Below are 22009 nucleotides of genomic sequence, written 5' to 3' on the forward strand. Positions count from 1 at the left end.
AATCCTTTCTTTATTTTTCACCTTTTGCAGTTTGATTGCTAAATGTCTTGAGGTGGTTTTCTTTGGGTTAAATCTGCTTGGTGTTCTATAATATTCTTGTACTTGAATATTGATATCTTCCTCTAGGTTTAGGAAGTTCTCTCTTATTATCCCTTTGAATAAACTTTCTATCACATCTCTCTTTCTACCTTCTCTTTAAGGCCAATAACTCTTAGATTTGCCCTTTTGAGGCTGCTTTCCAGATCTTATAGGTGTGCTGTCTTGTTTTTTGTTTTTCATTCATTTTTCTTTTGTCTGCTCTAACTTGATATTTTCAAATAGCCTGTCTTTAAGCTCACTAATTCTTTCTTCTGCTTGATCAATTCTGCTGTTAAGAGACTCTGATGAGTTCTTTAGTATGTCAATTGAATTTTTCCATGCCAGAATATCTGCTTGATTGTTTTAAATTATTTCAATCTCCATTAAATTTATCTGATAGGATTCTGAATTCCTTCTTTGTATTATCTTAAATTTTCTTGAGTTTCCTCAATACAGCTATTTTGAATTCTCTGTCTGAAAGGTCTCATATCTCTCTCTCCCCAGGTTTGGTCCCTGGTACATTATTTAGTTTGTTTGGTTAGGTTATATTTTCCTGGATGGTCTTGATATTTATGAATGTTTGTTGGTGGCTAGGTATTAAAGAATTAGGTATTTATTGTAGTCTTCACAGTCTGGGCTTGTTTTTATTTGTCCTTTTTGGGAAGGCTTTCCAGGTATTCAAAGGGACTTGGGTGTTGTGATCTAAGTTTTTGGTCACAACAGTCATATCTTCATCAGGGAACACTTTAAGCCCTCTAACACTGTGGTACTTGCAGACTCATATAGGTACCACCTTGGTGGTCTTAGATAAGATCTGGAAGAATTCTCTCTCTCTCTCTCTCATGAGCTGCCTAGAGCTGGGAGAGGGGTGACACAAGTGCCCCTATGGCCACCCCCACTGGATTATGCAGGGTCAGCCTAAAGCCAGGACAGTACTGAGTCTTACCCAAGGCCCACAGTAACCACTGCCTGGCTACTACCTACATTCAGTCAAGGCCCTAGGGCTTTACAGTCAGCAGGTGAAGGCAGCCAGGCTTGTGTTCTCCCCTTTAGGGCAGCAACTTCCCCCTGGTCCTGTGGGGGCTCAGTGATGCTATCTGGAAGCCAAAGCCTGAGTCAGAAACCTTAGGGATGTACCTGGTGCTCTATTATACTGAGGCTGAGCTGGCACCCAAGCCACAAAACAAAGTCCTTCCCACTCTTCCCTCCCCTTTTTATAGCAGAGGAATCTCCCTTGGCCACCACTGCCCAGGCCACAGCAAGAACTACCTGGCTACAGCCAATGTTCATTCAAGGCCCAAATGCTTTTCAGTCAGCTTACGATGAACGCTGCCAGGCCTGGGACTCTCCTTTCAGGATAGTAAGCTCCCCTTAGACCCAGGACAGGTCCAGAAATGCCATCCAAGAGCCAAGGCCTAGAACTGAGGACCCCAAGATCCCTCTTGGTGCTCTACCATACTGGGGCTGAGCTGCTGCCTAAGCTGCAAGACAAAGTCTCCTTTACTCTTTTCTCTCCTTTTCTCAAGCAGAAGGAGTCCCTCCCCATTGCACCACAGTTAGGAACATTCTGGGTCACACCTGAGGCCAGCATGTCTTTGAATCTTACCCAAGGCCTGCTGCAAATACTGCCTGGGTACTACTGCTGAATATTCAGGGCCAAAGTGCTCTTTAATAAGCAAGTGATGAATCCTGTCAGGACTCGGTCCTTCGCTTTAAGGCAGCAGGTTTCCTTCTGGCCCAGGGTGTGTCTAGAAATGTCATAGAGGAGATAGGGCCTCAGGACTCTTCCTGATGCCCTATCCTACTGTAGCTGAGCTGGTATCCAAGTTGTAAGACAAAGTCTTCTTTCCTCTTCCCTCTCCTGTCCTCAAGCAGAAGGAAAGAGTCTCTTGTGGAGCTATGAGCTGCACTGCCTGGGGTTGGAAGAGGGGTGGCACACTCTCTTGGCCCTGGCTGATGTGTTACTAGGTAGAATACCCCCCAAGTCCACTGGCTTTGAGCTTAACACGGCATCAGGACTTGCCCAGGAATTGCAGTCTTTGTGGCCTAGACTGCCCTTCAGATTTCTTTAGAACCCCAGAGCACTTTAGTTCATGGTGGCGAGGCTTGCCAGAACTCAAGTTCCTATCACTGGGAGGTGCAAATTCCCCTTGGCTGGGTTGTTCTAAATGCTCCCTCCGTGGGTGCTGGCTGAGTTCTGCCTGGTGTTACTTTCCACTGTGACAGGGCAGCACTGAGTTCCAATGAAAATCTCCCTAATCACTGCACTCTCCCTTTCTCAAGTGCACAGATTCTTTCTCTGGGCCACATGGCTGCTGCTGGGAGAAGGGAGGAAAGGTGGCATCAGCAATTCAAGATTGTCTTTCCTGCCCTCTTCAGTGCCTCTTTCAGTAACATGAAGTTAAAAACTTGGTATTGTGATCACTCACCTGATTTTAGGTTCTTATGAAGGTGCTTTTTTGTGTGGATAGTTTTTCAGTTTGGTGTTCCTGTAGGGCACTATCAGTGGAAGCTTCTATTTGATCATTTTGCTCTGCCTCTAACCCAAGATTCTCCTATTGCCTGATTTTTAATTTAGCATTTTTATACAAGTATTCTTAAGTGAGGTTGATTGTAGTTTTCTTTTTCTGTCCTACTTTTATCCTGTTTGGTAGGAATATTTTGTTACTTTAAGTGATTTGAAGTTTTTTTCTTTCATCATGACCTGGAAAACATAAATTGCATTGGAATTATCTGTTCTTTGAAGGTCTGGAAGAATTTATTATTAACACCACCTGAGCCTGTGGCTTTTTGAGGGCTAGCTTTTTTTTAATGTTCTGAATTTCTTCCATTATTATGTGTCTACTTAAGTTTTCTGTTTCTTTTGGGTTTAATTTTTGTTATTTATATTTATCTAAGAAAACATTCATTTTATAATTATTTATAATTGCAACAAATAATATTTATAATTTACTATTTTTGAGATTTTCAAAGTAGTTATAATTTTTAAATTTTTATGCATCTGTTTCTTTTCTATTTTTAATTTTTTCTTCATATTTTATTGTTTTGTCCCCAGAGAACTACACCTTTAATTATGTACTGTTTTTCTATTCATCAATTTCTGCTTTTATATTTTTTACACTTTCCTTATGCTTATTTTATTGATCTATTTCTCCCTTTTTGAATAGAATATTTAAAAAATTTGTTTTTATTATCATTTGCTTGGTAAAATTTAATTCTATAAGGTTTTGTCTTGACCCAACCTTCTTAAGTTTTTTGCTTGGTAGTATCTTCAATATTGTTATTTTTATTTACTCTGTAATTTCAGTTTTGACTTTTTGCTTCACATCAAGATCTAAAAGAGTTTTAATATTTTCAGGTGGCTAGGTTTCTTCTTTTTATTATTACTATTTAGTTTTGTATTGTGATCAGGGAAGATTGTTCACATTCCATTTTCTTGGAACATATTGAGGCTTTACTTTGTGGCTTAATGTATTCTTTATTTTTAAAATTAAAATATCCCATTAGTGCTTGAAAATAAGTTTTATGTTAAATATGCACTTATTGATGTGCATCTAATGGGTTCATCTTTTTATTGTATCACATATTTCTTATTTTGTTACCTTGTTCTGTCTTAGCTGACAGTGTTTTTTACTTTTATTGTGTTTTGTTGATTTCTTCTATAAGTTTATGCTTTTATGAATTTTGACTCATTGTTTTTGATACTGAAGCATTTATAACATTTATAAGCTTATTATTGATTTAAACTTTGGCCATTCTAACAGTGCATAGAATAGTATCTGGTGCCTAGTAATTACTCAGTTACTATTGTTGAGTGTAAAGTAACCCTTTACGTTCTTTGATAGTTTTTAATTTACTCTTTTCTGATATTAATGTTATGACTCTTTTTGGCTTTGTTACCATTTACCTCATTTATATTTGACTTCCTTTTTTTACTTTTAAAGTTTCTGAGTCATAGGCTCTTGAACAGCTTGTTTTAGATGTGGATATCTATAGATTTGTTTTTTCTATGTTTTTACCTTATTAAAGAATCCTATGTTTATTGATAAAATAGATATTTACCTTATATTTTCTGTTCTTAATGTCCCCTCACCACTACCTCCACTCATCCTCTTACTCCATAGATTGTCTTTTTGTTTGATGTTTGTATGTATGTTGATATGAGTAAGTGTGCTTTTCTTGTGGTAATGTCAAAGACTTACAGTTTATTTTCAGGTCTTTTAGAGATCTATTTGATAGCTTTATAGTGGTTTTAGCATCCATTTAGCAATTTATCAATTATCTATTGCCTACTTACTGAAATTATTGAGAAAATTAGCATATATATTTTCTCCTTATTAATATTGTCTTTTCCTTGGTTAACTTAATTTTAAAGAGGATATTTAAATCTCAATTTCTTAATTTAGCGTCTAAAAAGTAAAGAAAAAGGAGGAAATGTCACCCTTATTTTTCTCTGTTTAATTTGATTATTCATTTTTATTATTGAAATGTATAACATTTCCCTTTTGTAAACATTCTTCACACTGTTGATTAGCTTTATTTCTAAGTATTAATGGGTTCATTTCTTCTTATCAGACTTTTTACTAGAGCTTCACACTTATCTCTTGGTTAGCTAGATTTTGGAATCAAGTGACTTTTTCAGGAAGTACTGAAGCTGTTGCATGTCTGAAAGTGTCTGTTGTTGTCTTTATACTTGAACATAGTTTGGCTGAATATAAAAATATTTGCTCACACTTTTTTTTTTCCTTCTGAACTTTATGCATTCTGGGCATAGTGGCTCATACCTGTAATCTCATCACTTTGGGAGGCCAAGGTGGGAGGGTCATTTGAGCCCAGGAGTTCAAGACCAGCCTGGGCTGTTAGGAAGACCCGGTCTTTACAAAAAATTAGCATGTGTGGTAGTGTGCACCTGTGGTCCCATCTACTCAGGAGGCCAAGGTGGGAGGATCCCTTGAGCCTGGGAGGTTGAGGCTGCAGTGAGTTGTGATGTGCTACTACACTCCAGCCTGGACAACAGAGCAAGACCCTGTCTCAAGAATAAAAAAAAAAAAGCTTTGTTCGTATACATTGTTTACATATTTTTCTGGTTTTGAGTGTTAATTGGAGAGAAAATTTGGTTTTGGCTTTGGGGATGTGTGTATCCTATTGTATCAGTCAGGGTTCTCTAGAGGGACAGAACTAATAAGATATATATATATGTGAAAGGGAGTTTATTAAGGAGAATTGACTCAAATGATCACAAGCTAAAGCCATCTGCAGGTTGAGGAGCAAGGAAGTCAGTGGTAAATCAGTCCAAGTCCCAAAACCTCAGAAGTAGAGAAGCCAACAGTGCAATCTTCAGTCTGTGGCCAAAGGTCTTAGAGCCCCTAGCAAACCACTGGTCTAAGTCCAAGAGTCCAAAAGCTGAAGAACTTGAAGTCTGATGTTTGAGGGCAGGAAGCATCTAGCATGGAAGGAAGAAGAACTCTAGAAGACTAGAAGACTCAGCAAGTCTAGTCCTTCCGAGTTCTTCTGTTTGGTTTATCCTAGCCGCTTTGGCAGCTGATTATGTAGTCCTGCTTAGACCGTGGGTGGGTCTGCCTCTCCCAGTTCACTAACTCAAATGGTAATCTCCTTTAGCAGCCTCCTCACAGACACATCCAGTGATATGGACAGGAGACAGGGAAATACTGGGAAGAAGAGGGTGGTTCCCTGGCAAAGACCCCACCCACAAGCATAGAAACCCATGGCCCTAATGGGAACAGGCATTATGTTTTCATGCCCAAAAGTTGCCTTTTGGACTGCCACACCCCCCTTTCTTGTACCTGTATAAACCCCAAACCCCAGGATCCACAGAAGATGAGGAGATGAACAGAAGAACAGAAGAATAGTAGAATGGCACAGCAGAGAGAAGAAAAGGAGCTTCTCAACACCAAGAAAAATTCAGCTGGGGTGGTTGGAGAGGAGATCTACTGCTGGACATCCAAGCTCCAGAAGAAGATTGTCTTCCCACCCCATTCCCTTTCCAGCTCCCCATCCATCCTACTGAGTGCCACCTCCACCACTCAGTAAAATCCCCGCATTTACCATCTTCAAGTCTGTGTGACCTGATTCTTCCTGAATGCTGGACAAGGACCTGGGTACCAAGAGAGCACTGAGCTGGTTAACACTTAAGCCATCCGTGGGCGGCAAAGCTAAAAGAGTACACTGTAACACATGCCCACTTGGGCTCTGGGAGTCTTAGGTACTCACCTCTAGATGCTAATGTGGGTCCGGAGCTCCCAAGGCACTCACCCCAGATCCTGCACCTGACCATTTATGTGCTCCCCCTCCCATAATGGGTTTGAGGAGGTACACAGCCAGTCAAGCCACACCCCTGTTGCATATCCTGTGAGGAGTCAGGGAACTCTCCTGTTTCACCAAGAATAATAATTTGCAAATTTTAATCCAAGCATGTTGACACTTAACCATCACACACACACCTAAAAAATTCTTTCTCTATCTTGATGCTCAGTGATTTCATCAGGAAATACTTGTTTTTCTGAGAGTTGTCTACTTTTCCCTCAGATCTATGGGTTTCTGAGTGTTAGGGGCAGTCACAGTTGATGAATATCAGCTTTACTCTTCTCTCTGAAAAGTCATTGAATGTGCTATGTTAGGGTCATTCCACCTGATAGGAGGCAACTCCTACAGCATGACTTTGGAAATGTTCCTCTTTTTAGAATAGAGCCTGATTATTTCTCCTACTTCCTTTTAAGAGCCTAGTATTGGGCAGGCATGGTGGCTCATGTCTGTAATCCCAGAAGTTTGGGAAGCTGAGTGAGGAAGATCACTTTAGCCCAGGAATTTGAGACTAGTGTGGGCAACATAGCAAGACACTGTCTTTACCCACCACCCTGCCAAAAAACATTAGCTGAATGTGGTGGCACATACTTGTAGTTCCAGCTATTAATACTTGGGAGGCTGAGATACGATGATAGCTTGAGGCCAGGAGGTTGAGGCTACAGTGGGCCATGATCACACCACTGCACTCCAGCTTGGGTGACAGAGTTAGAACCTGCCTCAAAAAAAAAAAAAAAGCCTACTGTTGAGTAATACATGTAAAAAGTTCTTGATAAATTCTTATTCAATGTATAAGTGAATGAACCTAGACTCATTTTCCTGCTGCTAATTCACCTTCTCTGTCCATTTTTCTCTAAGTAGAAATGAAACTGCCTTTACAAAAATTATATCAGTGAGAAAATTATGGCAGTGGGGGAGATTTGATCTATCCAACCCCTCTAGTGCCTTTAGCCTTCAAGCTGCCTTCAGTTATTCCTGGGTTAGCTTTAGGAGACATTTAGTTTATAGTTTAAATGATAATAACCCTTCCCCAAAACTCAGCTGTCTCTGCAAAGCTAGTGAGAGAGCACCAGGCTAGGAGAAGCAAAGGAGACTGAATTCTGCTAAGATGTAGACATACATGGTTGTCAGCCATTATTTCAGATGTCACAAGAGATGCAACTTCCCCAATTACTCCTGCAGATAACATCACTATTTTTGAACCCAGGGATTGGTCTTTTCAGGTTTTTTTTTTAACGTGTCTGACACCTAGCTCCACCTTGATAGCCAACTCCTTCTGTGGCCCCACGCAACAGCAACTCAGAGCAAGAGGACAGCTTCAACTCCCTATTATTTCATCTCTGACCCAACCAATCAGAAGCAAGTGCCCAGTGCCTCACCACTCCCACCCCTTCCTTCCAACTGCCTTTGTAAAATCCCTAACCTTCAACCTTTCAAGGAGAATGATTTGAGTAATAACTCCATCTTTCACATGGTATGGCCGGCCTCATGTCAGTTAAACTTTTACTGCAATGCCATGAGTTGATTTTGTTTGTGCAGCAGGCAGGAAGAACCCATCAGGCAGTCACAGGGAGTATTGCTGAGATTTTTCAGTATTTTGTTTCTTCACCGTCCCCCAAATCCCATCACGCTCTGGGAGAAGAGAGAGAGAGAGTGAACTGCTCGAGCAGTGATTCTTGGGATCTATTATCTCTCACTTTCACTGAATGCTACTCTTCAAAGATGATGGCATGAAGTTAAATCCCTTCTTTTGTTTGATTACTGCTAGTATATTTTGTTTTGTTTGCTAGATTTCAAGTTTCTGTGGTAGTGTTGTTTATTCATTTGGTTTTAGGGAAAGGAGATACTTGACTTCACTTTGCCATCTCACCCCAGAAGTCATAAAAATTTTTGAAACAAATTTGGAACCTCCAGAGCAGAGCTCAGTTTCTTCTTCTTCCTTATATTTCTTGTGGAACCTAGTGTAGCTTGAATGTAATTGGAATTGGCACTTATTATTTACTGAATGCATAAATAACATTTTATGGTAATTTTGGCTACTTTATGACCTGTTATTGAAAGAAGGGTAGACGGGGTACAATAACCTTGAAAAAAGTATCATTTCTGATTAATCTTGAGAGGTGTTGGGCAAAGCAGCAAGGAATGAGCAGTTAGACCTGGGAGAATCAGGCACACATCAGACTGAGTGTGTTTAGTGCTCACTGCAACCATGAAGAATTGAGCTCATCTATTGCTTTTGACCTAATGTGGGAAATAAGCCCCTAGGGCCTCTGAAAAAATACAGGTGAATGATCAGAAATTTATGAGGAGCACCTTTCTCCTTTGGTTTTTTTTTTTTTTTTTTTTTTCCTTCTTCACTAAACACATCAGTTTTAAGGGCACCATGTGAAATTTCATTTTTGATTTGTTTTATTGCTAACCTCAAGGCCCACCTTAAACTATTCTTCATTTTCCCTTCAGGCCTTCCACTGGGTGCTTAAGGGCAGTCCACCCAGCTAGTTAATGCATATTTCTCTCTTCTTTTATGTGACTCTGTTTAGCCTTGGGCAGACAAAGCTTCATGCCAGGGGGCAGTTTTTTTCAGGGACAAGATGAGAAAGATCACAGAGCTTTGTAGTGATGAGTAGTTTTGTTCATCTCAGTTTCTGCATGTTGATATTCTTTCTCTTTTCCTCCTTTAAGGAGGAAGGAACAAGAGTTGGATGGGAAGAAGAAAGTCATTTGCATTCTTCTGACTATTGCTTTTCCTTGTACCATTCAGGAATTCAGTAGTTTTTTGTAACTATAGCTCTGCATTTAGTGGCAGTTTGGGCTGGGACAACAGCCGTATTGTGGGACTGACTGTATCTCAGTAAGCAAGAGGTGGATTGGGAAGGTGAACTTCTAACAATATGAGTGTGAGTGTTTTAAATTTATTTCTTTTCACTTAAGTTATAACATACAGCGAGGATTAAAAAGAATAAATACGAGACAAATGCCTGGTTGTTTTTTGCTGGTCTTATGTTAGTGGTTAACTGTTTCTTACACAAGTAAAGTGCTCACCCACATAGACTTTGTGACTTTTTAGAGTAGTCTCAGGGTGATGGTGGGGAAATGCTTCAGGGAGAGGGGATTCACCATGTGTATGAATACCAGAATATACACTATTACACATTAACTACACATATTTTTTTAAAAACTTTTTTATGGAAATGGTAAAACATACAAAAGTATACAGAACGTAATCATGCAATCCCATATACTCAGCTTCAGTAATTATCCTCCCACGATCAATCCTGTTTCATATGTACCCATTGTTATTTTCTTCTTTTCTATGTTATTCCAGACATAGCATTTCAGTGTGTATTCCTAAAAGATGAGGACACTTTGATTTTTTTATTTTATTTTATTTATTTATTTATTTAGAGAAGGAATCTTGCACTGTTGCCTGGGCTGGAGTGCAATGAAGCGATCTCAGTTCACTACAACGTCTGCCTCCAGGGTTCACACAATTCTTCTGCCTCAGCCTGCCAAGTAGCTGGGATTACAGGCACACACCACCACACCAGGCTAATTTTTTGTATTTTTAGTAGAGACAGGGTTTCAGGATATTGGCCAGACTGGTCTCAAACTCCTGACCATGTGATCCACCTGCCTTGGCCTCCCAAAGTGCTGGGATGACAGGCGTGAGCAACCGTGCCCGACTCAAGGACACTTTTAAAAAACATAACCACAAATACAGTTATTGAGATGGAAGGTCAAGTTCCCTTGACCCTTTCACAGGTGAGAACTAGAGTGCACTGGCTCTGGGACCAGCTAGCCACTTCGGCACTGGCAGCAACAAACTTCACCCACTGGGCTCGGCCACTCATGGGAAGGAGCATGCAGGCAAGTGGATGCCTGGGTCAGGGCAAGTACTTTTGCATTCCGGCCCCATGGCAGTGTCTGGGGTGTGTTACAATTAATGCTTTTTTAGCTTTGTGGCCCATGGACAGCTTAAGTGTACAGTCAATGTGACAGCCTTTTTGGGTTCAGTGAAGAGTCAATGTGATAGTCTTTTTGGGTTCCTGTACCCAGTGCATCCTGAATTCTTGTCCAGAGTCCAGAAAGAATCAGGTCACACAAAAGTTTTGAAAGGTGTTGAATGTGGAGGATTTTATTAAGTATTGGAAGTGGCTCTCAGCAGAAGCGGAGCTGGAAAGGGGATGGAACAGGTGATCTTTCCCTGAAGCCCAGCCCCCTGCAGCTGAGCTCCTCTCCATAGTCATGCAATCTGAAATTAAGCCACATCTATCAGTAGTGTCCAATGTTCAGTTGCTTCTTCTGTCAATGTTCAGCTGCTTCTTTGCCAGCTGAGGTCTAGAGTTTATTTGGGCACAGGATAGGCGGAGTGAGGTGAGACAAAAAGGCAACACTTGGGCAGGAAAACAGGGATAACTGTTCTCATTTAGGGCCCTGGTTTCCAGACTTGAGGGTGGGGCCTTTGACAGGGAACCATCCTCTTCTACCTAGTATTTCCCTACCTCCTGTCTGTATCATTATCACAACTAAAACATAATTAACAATACTTTCTTGATATCAGATAACTAGTCAGTGTTCTAATCTCATAAATGTTACAATTTGTAACTTGATGGTGTGAATCCATGCTTTATTTCACTGGAGAGTTTCTTACAGTCTGGTTTTCGCTTGTTGACCTCATGGTGTTTAATATGTTGCCCTGTCCTTTGTTTTTCCTGTAAATTGGCCATCTAGAAGCCTGATCAGATTCAGATTTAATTTTTTTGGCACTTCCCTTTCTTAGATGTTGTTGCATGAGGAAGCATAATGTTCGATGTTCTGTCTTTTTTTGTGAATGCTAGAAATCTAGAGTGAAAATCTCTATGGTGTAATGTTTGACAAAACTGAACCACAGAATATTTCATGGCTTATTTTTTTTTAAAGTAGTCCTCTGCTGATAATTGAAACCAAACTCCTATAGAAGTCTGTAGACATTCAATCCTAGTAAGATAAAGCAGTGCCTGGGGCATTAGTTTACAGCCATATGTGAAACTACTCATTACAGTGTGATGTTTAAATGTGGGCAAGTCACCATTCTCTTGGGGTGGGAATGGGGGTGGATTTGGAGCTCAGCTGTTCTCTGGTGGTGCAAGACCAGCCCCTTTGTTGTTAATCAGAAACAGAGGTCATGTTAAGTGCATTTGTTCTTGTCAAGAGCCATAAAGAGATACAACCTCTGCCCTTTAGTTTGCTTCCTAAAAAGAAAGAAAAATAAAGGCAAGCAAATGACAATTGTTCTTAACTTCTAAGGTACCACAAGGATAAAGTATTCTACTAAATTATATATCAGGCCAGGTGTGGTGGCCCACGCCTGTAACCCCAGCACTTTGGGAGGCCAAGGTGGGTGGATCACCTGAAGTCAGGAGTTCAAGACCAGCCTGGCCAACATGGTGAAAACCCATGGTGAAAAATTAGCTGGGCATGGTGGTGCCCACCTGTAGTCCCAGCTACTGGGGAGGCTGAGTTAGAAGAATTGCTGGAACTCAGGAGGTGGAGATTGTAGTGAGCTGAGATTGTACAGCTGCACTCCAGCCTGGGCAACAGAGTGAGACTCTCAAAAAAAAAAAAAAAATTATCATCTACCTACCTAGCTACCTATCATCTGATAGTGGCCTAAGTAATGAGAAGTTTGGGTATTTCCTAGATATTTGGCTATGTGTGATTAAAGATAGGCGAACACTAACCAGGAATATCTTTCCTAGGTGATACCCTCTTTGCCCTGCTAATAACTTGGCGTTCCTGGTAGTGGAAGGGTTTGGATGACACAGGAATATGGGGGACATCAGAATCTTGCTCTGAGAGAGTAGGCACTTTGATGAGAAATCCATTTGTGGCATTGACTTCCGAGTACTACCACATGCAACGACAAAGAGTGTTGATCAGATCTTTATTTTAGAACAGCTGCACACACAGACACATCCAGGCCAGTAGGACTTCTGATTGGTTTGCAGACTACATGAGCCTCCCCCACAGACAGGTGCCCTTGTCCACCTCTGCCTAGGTAGACCTAGTCCTTCTATTTGTCTTTCAATGAATACAGAACCTGTAATCTGAGTAACTTGAATTTTCTAGTCTCCTGAGATCACTCTTTTCTTCATGTCTAAATAAATGCCTGAAGCCCCCATTTTTGGGGACTGTAAGAAGACCAAGTGCCTCTTCAGGGACTTCAAGGGTCCCACAGAATTCTGAGGTTTCCAGGTATTGCCCCTCTCACTCCAAACTGCTGCTAACCCTTTCTTGGATCAACCCTGACTACTTCCATGATGCCCCAGCTCTGCCATGCCCCAAACACAGACATAGGCAGAAGTTCAGTCTACCCTCAAGATTAATACTTTGGCCAGGAGCAGCTTTTTGGCTGTCAAAAGGGCTGCTCCAGCTGCCTCCCAAGACCACATTATCACCACTTTATAGGGCTGTGTAAGCAGCTACTGTTTGCGATGACTGTTTAATCGATCCTCAGAGAGTTTATAGAGTCAATATTGATTTTAAAGACAGAAGCCAGGCAATGCTGTTATGCAGTGCACCTGCTCTGTTGCACCTGTAGTTAACCTTGTCTGTGCATGCCCAGAAAGTATGTGATGGACATGGGGGCAGAACCTGATTGTCTGCCTTCTGCTCACCCATCATTGGTGCCGTCTGTAGCTGGACCCTCTGAGTGAGTTTTTCTCATTTAGAGGGATCAGAGATTGCTGTTCAGTGGGTCTGTGGGGCACTTAGCTTCCAGGCGTTTGGTCTTCCCTCTGCCTGTGCCTTTGTCTCCTCTTTTTATAAGGATCAGTTGTATTGGATTAGGGCCTCCCCATATGATCTCATTTTACCTTAATACCACTTTAAAGGCTAAGTCTTCAAATATGGTCACATTCTGAAGTACTGGGGGGTTAGAACTTCAACATATGAATTTGGAGAGGGGACATAATTCAGCCCATAACGGGGGGTGTGAGGCGGGGGTGGGGGTGCTTAATTGATGGTTTTCTTATGTCCAAATTGTCCCAGTTTGCCCTGTTCTGAGAGGTTTAGCAAGGTGGTTCAGTTCTAAAACAGAAGCAGGTTGAGGCAAACCAGGATGGTTGATCACCCTATCAGGGTCCCATGGAGGGCACAGGGCAGGTGCTTCGTTTCCCAGCCCACCTCAGCCAGAACTGCGCCACTTCTCTCTGCTTGTATGTCTGCATGCTAATGAGATCAATTTAGCAAAAGAGTTTTGATTCAGTGGCCTCCAAGTTCCTCTCCTGCTACCACATTCTGTGTTTTAATTTCTTTGAACACAGTGGAATTCGGTAGCTGGATTCAGACTAATTCAGCCATGTGTCTGAAACTAATAACCGACTGGAGCAAAACTCATTTAGTTCGTGGTTAAAAAGTGACATAAAACAAAAAGAGGAAGTGTTTGTTAAGCCTCACCTGTTCTGAGGCAGATCTTGTTGCTGTGCTGTCTGTGATGACAGATGATACTTGCTGAGCTCCCATTATGCTTTCTAGATTCTGTTATCCTAATAGCTGCTCTGTGAAGTAGCTAGCAGCAGCTGCCCCATGATCCAGGTAGAGAAACTGAGGCTTGCAAAGATGAGTAACCAGCCTAAATCTCACGCTGGCCAGGGCAGGACCCCCAGGCTTTTGCAGGCAGTTTGGCTTGAACACTATTGTGTTCTGGTGCTAAGGCCAGATGCAGGTGTCCCTGTTGACGGGGAACAGGGGCCACATTGTAAGTGTAAGGTATTAACATTTGGGCTGATGGAGTCTCATTTTGGTGCTTTTCCCAGCCTGTCTGGCCTTGACCAGCAAGCACCCCCAGCTGGTCCTACTTTTTGCTTTTATAAAAGCCAGGCTTGGTGCAGTGTTCTCAGGTCATCAAGAGGTTTTGGGGATCTCGCAGTAAAGAACACTGAATCATACCATGACCAAGTTATTCCTTTGCTAATTAATTCTCTTTCAGGTCTTCTAATTACATCAAGGGAAAAGTTTTTGCCAGCATTTCATTCCTCTCCATCACTAAATGATCTCTCCCCTTTTAAGAAAAAGAGTAACCTTAGGCTGGAGCCCCGGTGCAGCAGTATCTGGCTGGACTTGAATAATTCTTTAGTGTTTTTAATCCTCTTTTTGTAGTTAATTTTGATATATGATAAATGATACTGGTTTTACATTTAGGATAATACTATAAAGTGCCTTTAAAAGACATTTATTTAAGTGAAAAAGTAAATAATTTAGAAGTATTTAGTAATGAATAGCACGATGATATACAGATATGGCAAAAATGTGAAGCATGTGGTGAAAAAGATTGACTTTATAAAACATTGGGTAGGAGGAAGGGTTGAGAATCTTGAGAATCTTGGAACCAGCGCATGAAAGGCAGGAGTTGTTTGACCAGCTGAGAATCACTGCCTCAGCCTGTAGTGGGCTTTGCCTGGGCCCTTGAGGTCCTGTACTGGTTGTAGGCCCCTTTGTTGTTGTTTTTTTGATTGTAATGGTGTTCAGTATTTTTGAAATACTGTCATCAGGGTAAAGAAAAAGAAAGTGAATTTTTGTGCCTGGTAAAAAGGCTTTGCTTTGGGAGAATTCAGTGTAGAAAATAACTAGAATTAGAAGTGCAAATTGGAATGCGCAGCATGAGTCAGAAGTGCTCACCCTGGGTGGACACTAAGCCACAGTGTGGGGGGTGGATATGGTTGCTCTTGTTTTTGGAGCCTGATTGTCCCTCCTCTGGGGTTTAGAAGCAGACCAGAGTTGGGACCTCTCACCCAGTCTGAGAGCTACTGAACTTGGAGAGACTTTTTCATGGAATCAGTTTTGGGTGACTTTGCCTGCCACGCTTGCTGTTCATATTTAAACCCAAAGATCTGTGTCCTTATTAGAGTACTGCTAACTAAGGCAAAGTGAGTTTGCTGCTCCTGGTTAACCCCTCAGTGTGATACCCACGCTAGGTATTATTGTATGGATAAGGTCTGAGTGTGACTGTTTCTAGGTCCCAAGACCTTTTTAGCAATAGGTGTTTTACATTGACTGGTGTTTGGTACATGCACCAAGCCTCCTTCTTAGCAGCCCAGACTTTGTACACAGATGTTGGGTATTAGCTTCCTGTGGCTATCAGGGAGCCCTCCTCAAGGTTACCACAACCTAGGGACAAAGGTTTTAGACTTAACAGTTTTCAGCCACTTTCCCTGGCAGCAGCCAGCATACAGTAGCCTATCATGACAACTGTCTGATTATGACCAGAACATCCTCTTCGGCCATTTTACTGTCTCCTGCAGTGTGTATATCATTTCCATTTTTAGAATCATGTTTTCAGGATGTCTCAGCCATGTTGTTCCTCCACTCTATCTTCTATTACCATTTCTTAAGGAAAGTTCAAGTTCTTTTTTAAAAAAATTTATTTAAAATAGAGGAAGAAAACAAAAAGTAACACAAGATTGCTGGTTAATGAATAAAAATCTTTGTTTTTCAAAAGTCCACTGCACCCAGTTCTGTGATCTGTTGCACATAACAATTTTTTCTCCCTACCAGGAAACATCTGTATGGATTATTTCAGTATAATCCTATGATGCTTGGACTTGAATCACTTCCAGATCCCACGGACACCTGGGAAATTATAGAGACTATTGGTAAAGGCACCTATGGCAAGGTCTACAAGGTAACTAACAAGAGAGATGGGAGCCTGGCTGCAGTGAAAATTCTGGATCCAATCAGTGTAAGTAACAGTTGTAAATTGTAACCAAAATTTGGTGTTTATGCACACGGAGTTTTCAACTTCTTTTCTTGATTTTAGGCTTAATTTTCATGAAACCTGGCATGAAATCTCAAAATGGGTCATGATATGTCAGCTTTAGTGAATGAAGTAACTCCACTTGGAGTTAAAACTTCCCCTGACTTTTGTTTATTGTCCATTTTACTGTTTTGGTTTGGGACCACTGAGATCTTCAAGTTATTCTCTTGGAAAGAGTAATATATCTTACCACCTGGTCTTTCTGTAAATTACAAAGTGACCCAGATTTGTGATATTCAATCATCTTAGGCTGACATCTTATTTTAGAGCACTGAGGTTATGCTGTATGCTGTTTTTGCACAGTGAGGTTTTACATGTCCTATCCAGTGTTTGGTCCCTTCAAGCAACTTCACCTTGACTGCTTTGAAAATTCAGACACTTTTCAATAAAAAAGATATTTGTTATAGTATTATTAAAGAAAAAAAGAACATCATAAACATTGATGTAATATGCAATAATAGAAGGTGTAGATTGTAATAATAGAATGTAATAATGTACTAATAAAAGGTGTAGATTGATGTGTGAATGTGTATTGTTAGGTATTTTGAAGATATGATAATGACATTGAAAATACACAGTAAATATGTTTCATTAAATATTTGAGCATGATGTCATATCTGTACCCTTCCTTACTTATTAGAGTTAATCCAGCTTTCATTTTTCTGCACTGTTTAGGATATGGATGAAGAGATTGAAGCAGAATACAACATTTTGCAGTTCCTTCCTAATCATCCCAATGTTGTCAAGTTTTATGGGATGTTTTACAAAGCGGATCACTGTGTAGGGGGACAGCTGTGGCTGGTCCTGGAGGTGAGAGGCTCCCATTGGGTAATCAGTGATTTGAACATAGTGCCAGGGGCCAACAGATGCTTTATTACCTAGAGGGTGTTTTAAGGCACACATTGAAGTGTAGGTCCCCTGTGCGTATCACAGGTACCTCACCAGATGTGATATTCTCCCCTACAGTTCTTACAGGTAGGCCATATGCTAAAAATATTCTTGTTTCTCTGCTTCAGAGGTTTAATAATCTTTTATTCTAGTACAGGGTGAATATAGGAATACAATTGAAAAAAATAATTTTCTTCTCTAACACTTAATTGTAAACATGTCTGAATTGATTGCAACTCATTTTCAAAAATTGTTAACCCAAGGTTTACTTGGCTTGCCAAGCTTGGATTTGCCCATTCATGTTCATCAGACCTCATTTTAGATTGAGTTTCCTGAAAACTGATTCTGAGAATTGTGTGTGGAAAGTTTGTTGGAGAGTTCTTCCCAGAAATAGGCCTAGAAAAAAGTGAGGAAGGCAGGATCAGGCAAGAGAGACACTGGATAGCAATATGGTTATAACAGAGGGTTAAGCTGGTCCTCTGGGAAATGGAGAGCTGGGACGTTTTTGGAATGTTGTCATGAATTGTATCTCCACATCAGCCAGTTATTCATTGCATGGCATCCTTGGGAAGGAGCATAATTGTGGGAGTCTGTTCTCTGAAGTAGAAGCAAACTCAGGTGAGGGGTGCAGCTGAGGGCTGGGAGCTGTTGATATTTCTAGCAGCTTTCACTCTGAAGAGGGAATCTGAAGGTAACATCACTGTATCCACTACAGTCCTGCTTTTTTTTTCTCCAACAAACCTTCCATACACAATTCTCAGAGTCAGTTTTCAATTATGAATGGGAATAGTGTGTGCATCTGGATGCAAAAGAGTCAATTCCCCACAGATACAATTCCCTATGAGACTAAAATCACAAGGAAAATAATGACAATATATGAATTAATATATTAAGACAGGTCTATTGCTGCATTCTTACTAGGCCTAGTGAGTGTTTTGTTCTGGGCCCTGACCCTCTGAACCAGCTCATGCCTCCATGCCTGAGGTCACATAGTTGACCCAGCAATGTGTGGACACAAGTGGAAGCCCTAAGAAAGAAGCACCAGGAGAGAAACCAACCCTCACTTCACCGTCTGATACCTCTTGTCCACATGTTTCTGGCTTTGGGAGGGCCTGAGCCTGGGACACTACGTACTGCTGCCATGGCAACTGTGTTTGGGGAATTCATTTGTTATATTCAAATGGGATAATCTGCAGGGAAACTGGTTTGAATTTATTTCTCTCACATCAGTTGCCTTCCTCAGAATATAAAGATGTAAGGGATTTTGGTTTTCTAATTATCTTTGTTCCTTTAGTTGACTGGTTAAGTCATATAACACACTTCTTTGGGGTTTTATTAACTCCCCAACCCCCACCCCAAGAATGTTAGGATTTTATCCTGCCAGTGAAGCTCTTTAAAAATGCTATTTGGGAATGGCAAAGTACTGCTTCTGGGGTCTCTGATTATATTTGTCTTCAGCTCTGTAAGATCTCTGTGTTTCAAACCTCAGTGTAACTTAGTAATAGAAGTACAGTGACCAAGGAACCTTAGTTTCTGCTCATTTTTAACTCCTGACTAAAAAAGGCTCTGCATCAGATGTAGAGAACTGAAACTTCCAGGAATTTTCGAGGGCCCAAAAAGGAGCCTTCCCTCCATGCAACCAGGCAGGCAGGTGGGCTGCTTATACCTGAGGCCACCTGGTGAATGAATGTCCTTCCTGATGAGAGTGACCATCAGGCATGGTACCTCAGGTATGGCCAAAGCAGCCAGGAAAGTTGCACATGGCCTTGAAAGATGAGAAGGAGCCCAGAACTATGAGCTGAGCCTTGTGTAGATGCTCCCTTGCCAACTGTCTCTAGCTTTTTCAGAGTGACCACAGGTAGATAATGGGGCTGCCCTGAGACACTCAATTATTCATACCTCTGCAATACAATATGCTGTCATTTATGACTTTTGCTGGTTGTTTTGGTCCACGCCAAAGTTGGTGATATGAGATGCTGGGTGTCCTCAGGCGATTCTGTCCCAGGATGGACAGTCTAAACCAGGCTGCTGGATGCTCATGTGCAGTCAGTGTCTCCAATAGTCTTAGAGAAGCACGGGAATTCCTAGACTACTAATACTGGCAGAAGCCTCTCTGTTCAGTCCCCTAGCCTTCAGATGGGGGACAGAGGCCCAGAGAGGTGAGTAGCATGCCTATGGTCACGTAATTGGTTGCATGGCAGAACTGGAAGACAAAGCACATTTCAGCACATTTTCTTTCATCATGTGCAGCTGCTCCTGTGATGCTATCCACTGGGTCATGGAAACAGATGTGAAGTCTCTAGCTGGGATCACAGCACTTCCTGACCACACACACACACAGCTGGATGACAACAGTCCACACAGTACCCTATTTTGCTCCTTTTGCAACTTTAAAGGCATGCTTTACGGGGCTCACACACAAAAATTATTATCTGTTTAATATTGTTCTCCTCATCTTGTATATTAAGATTAAATTTATGTTGCCTTTGCTCTTTATTTGCCTGACTCAATGAAAGGACCAGTGAAAAGCTATTCCACAGAGCAATTCTAGAGGATAGAAAAATGTTATTAATAATCCCCTTAAATCACCACAACTCTGAAAACAAAAGCAAATAAAAATGTCATTTTCTGAAATTCATTACTAATTGTTAGTGGAAAGCAAACAAACGCTCTCTTTCATGATAGACACCTATTATATTGGAAATACATGGAGCGAAAACATGCATACATAATAGTGTTTTGGAAAATCTGAATGCATTGTAAGTGAATATTAAATTTTTAAAAATGTGTGAGTCCTATTGTCTTTCACCTAAATGATATACATATGATAAGAAATTAGACTTTTAAGAAAAATACAATACTCATAAAAAATACCTAACATGTGGTAGCTAAGGCATGAACTATATATTCTTTTTCCTTTTAGTGTAAAACCTTTGGCAAGTAGAAACTGAATTTCAGCATGAATCAAGTGTTCTACTTAAAAGAAATGATTTAGAATGCTGGTAAATGAGGCCGGAAAGTAAAACAAATAAACATCTTTGTTCTTTAAACCATGTATAAGATTAGTTTTACATCTTTTTTTTCCTTTCAGTATCTAATATATAGAGCCAAAGCAAAAGGGGTCTGGGGAGAGAGGGAGGGAGGGAGGGAAGAGGAGGAAGAGGGAGAGAGAGAGGGAGAGGGACTAACCTTTGTCCAGGTTTTGCTTTTATCCAAGGCCCCAGAAAGTATAGTTTAGACCTGAATATCACTGGAAGTGTTATGAACCACTTTCACCTGTTGATACTGTGGTGTGAAGTATCATGGCATGAAGTATTTGTTAACCTGATAAACTTCAGGTTTTATCTGAAGTTTAAACCTGAAGTTTATCAGGTTAACATCAGGATTGTAGTCACTCTGATGGACTCAAACGTAGGACTGGTGGATTTTGATTGGCCAGAAGTGGTGAGAAAGCACTGAAACATTGAACACTGACTCAGACAGTGGGTTCTAGAGTGAGAGACATTGGAATGCTGGAAGCCAGGATGAAGGCACAGAAAACTTGAGACTGGAGAAGGGAAAGACTTTGAAATGGAACAGCACTGCATCCTACATACATATAATATATGTGTTCAGCAAAAGAGAGGGAGTTAAGAGGCTGAGGCATGGGAGTGATTCTGCCCACTCTTGGCTCTTTTAATAAGGATGTGCCCTGGAGAGAGACTGAGATGGGAGGTGAGTCTCAGGGCCCACTTCCCTCTCGTTGTATAAGCATCTCTCTACTCTGATAGAAGCTCTAGGGTTTCAAGTAACATAGTTTTCACTAGTCTTGTGGCAAGCCAGTGACTTCAGCTGGCTTTCAGTAAAATAAACATGATTTGTCCAACACAGGAGGAAAAAATGTGCTGTTCGGGAATTGCCGAGAGGTGGACAGTGGCCAACATGATCCTTCCTAAAGGATTTTCTAGAGTAACTTTGACTATCTTTGACTTTTCCTTTATGTTATCTGTAGAACCCAATACCCTTAAAAGACAAAATCTACTGAACAAAAGGTCACCAAAAAGAAATTTGTCTTAATTCTGCAAACTGACTAGGTCAATGCAACATGCTGGTACAGAATCTACTTGAATGTTGGAGCCCACGTCTGGTGATTGTGTTGCATGGGCCATTCTTTAATAATGTGGAAGAAAGTTGATGGCTTATTGAGCAAGGAACATTTTATTGCTTGAAATTATGGCTGTCTTAGCAAATGCACATACTGTGATTGAATCAATACTCAACGATGTTTTGGAAAATAGATGTGGAATGTAAATGATTTTTCTATTTTTCTTGGTTTGGAGCAAAATGCTCATTAAATTCTAGATGCATTCAGCTGCCACATTTCCTGAATGCTGAGGGCATAGGAAGGAACTGCAGGGATGGAAACACACCTCTGTATTTGAATCTGGTGGCTGGCAGAGTGGGCAGCAAAAAAGGGATGATGTGCCAACCCTCTGGGTTGGGGTGCGAGGCTTGGTTGCCTCCTTACAATTCTAGGGGATTATTCTATTTGATGCATTTAAACATAATTTTTCATCGTGCTTTTAAAATGTTCAACCCATTTCACTGAACATTTATTCTGATTAGACAATTGTCAGTATACACCTGCTTTCTTTTTTTTATATCCAAGTGCCCAGAGTCTTTTTTCTGTAACTCATAGGCTGCCCTTGAAAACCTTGCTGTGAGGCTTATCAACTTCACAGGACAGCTTCTTTTAAAGGTGTCCTGAACAGTTTAATTACCTGTTTCTGTGAGTTCTGGGAAGTCAGACAGCTCTTATACTCTGACATTTCATGAACAAAAAGCACCGGCTGAGTAAGATTCCTTTGTTGTTTTTAAATCCATAGCTGAGTTTTGATCCTGCTGAAAAATAGTTACTCTTAATCCCTTCAGAGGTTCTAGAGTTACAAA

General features: G+C 40.9%; 1 protein-coding gene across 4 annotated transcripts in view; it reads left to right on the forward strand.

The window, feature by feature from the left end:
* MYO3B (myosin IIIB) overlaps positions 1-22009 on the forward strand; it is a 493214-nt gene that overhangs the window by 13100 nt on the left and 458105 nt on the right. For 3 of the 4 annotated variants that reach the window (XM_021668991.2, XM_064373364.1, XM_064373366.1), the window contains exons 2-3: positions 15934-16117; positions 16868-17002. In XM_021668991.2, the coding sequence (XP_021524666.2) occupies positions 15934-16117; positions 16868-17002 (319 nt within the window). Of the gene's footprint in view, positions 1-15933; positions 16118-16867; positions 17003-22009 lie in introns of those variants that run through there. The other variant, XM_064373365.1, reaches the window with a different exon arrangement.

This window comes from Aotus nancymaae, unplaced genomic scaffold (assembly GCF_030222135.1).
Source record: "Aotus nancymaae isolate 86718 unplaced genomic scaffold, 86718_ANA_hifiasm-v0.15.2.pri h1tg000008l, whole genome shotgun sequence".
In the NCBI taxonomy this organism is placed as follows: Eukaryota; Metazoa; Chordata; class Mammalia; order Primates; family Aotidae; genus Aotus; species Aotus nancymaae.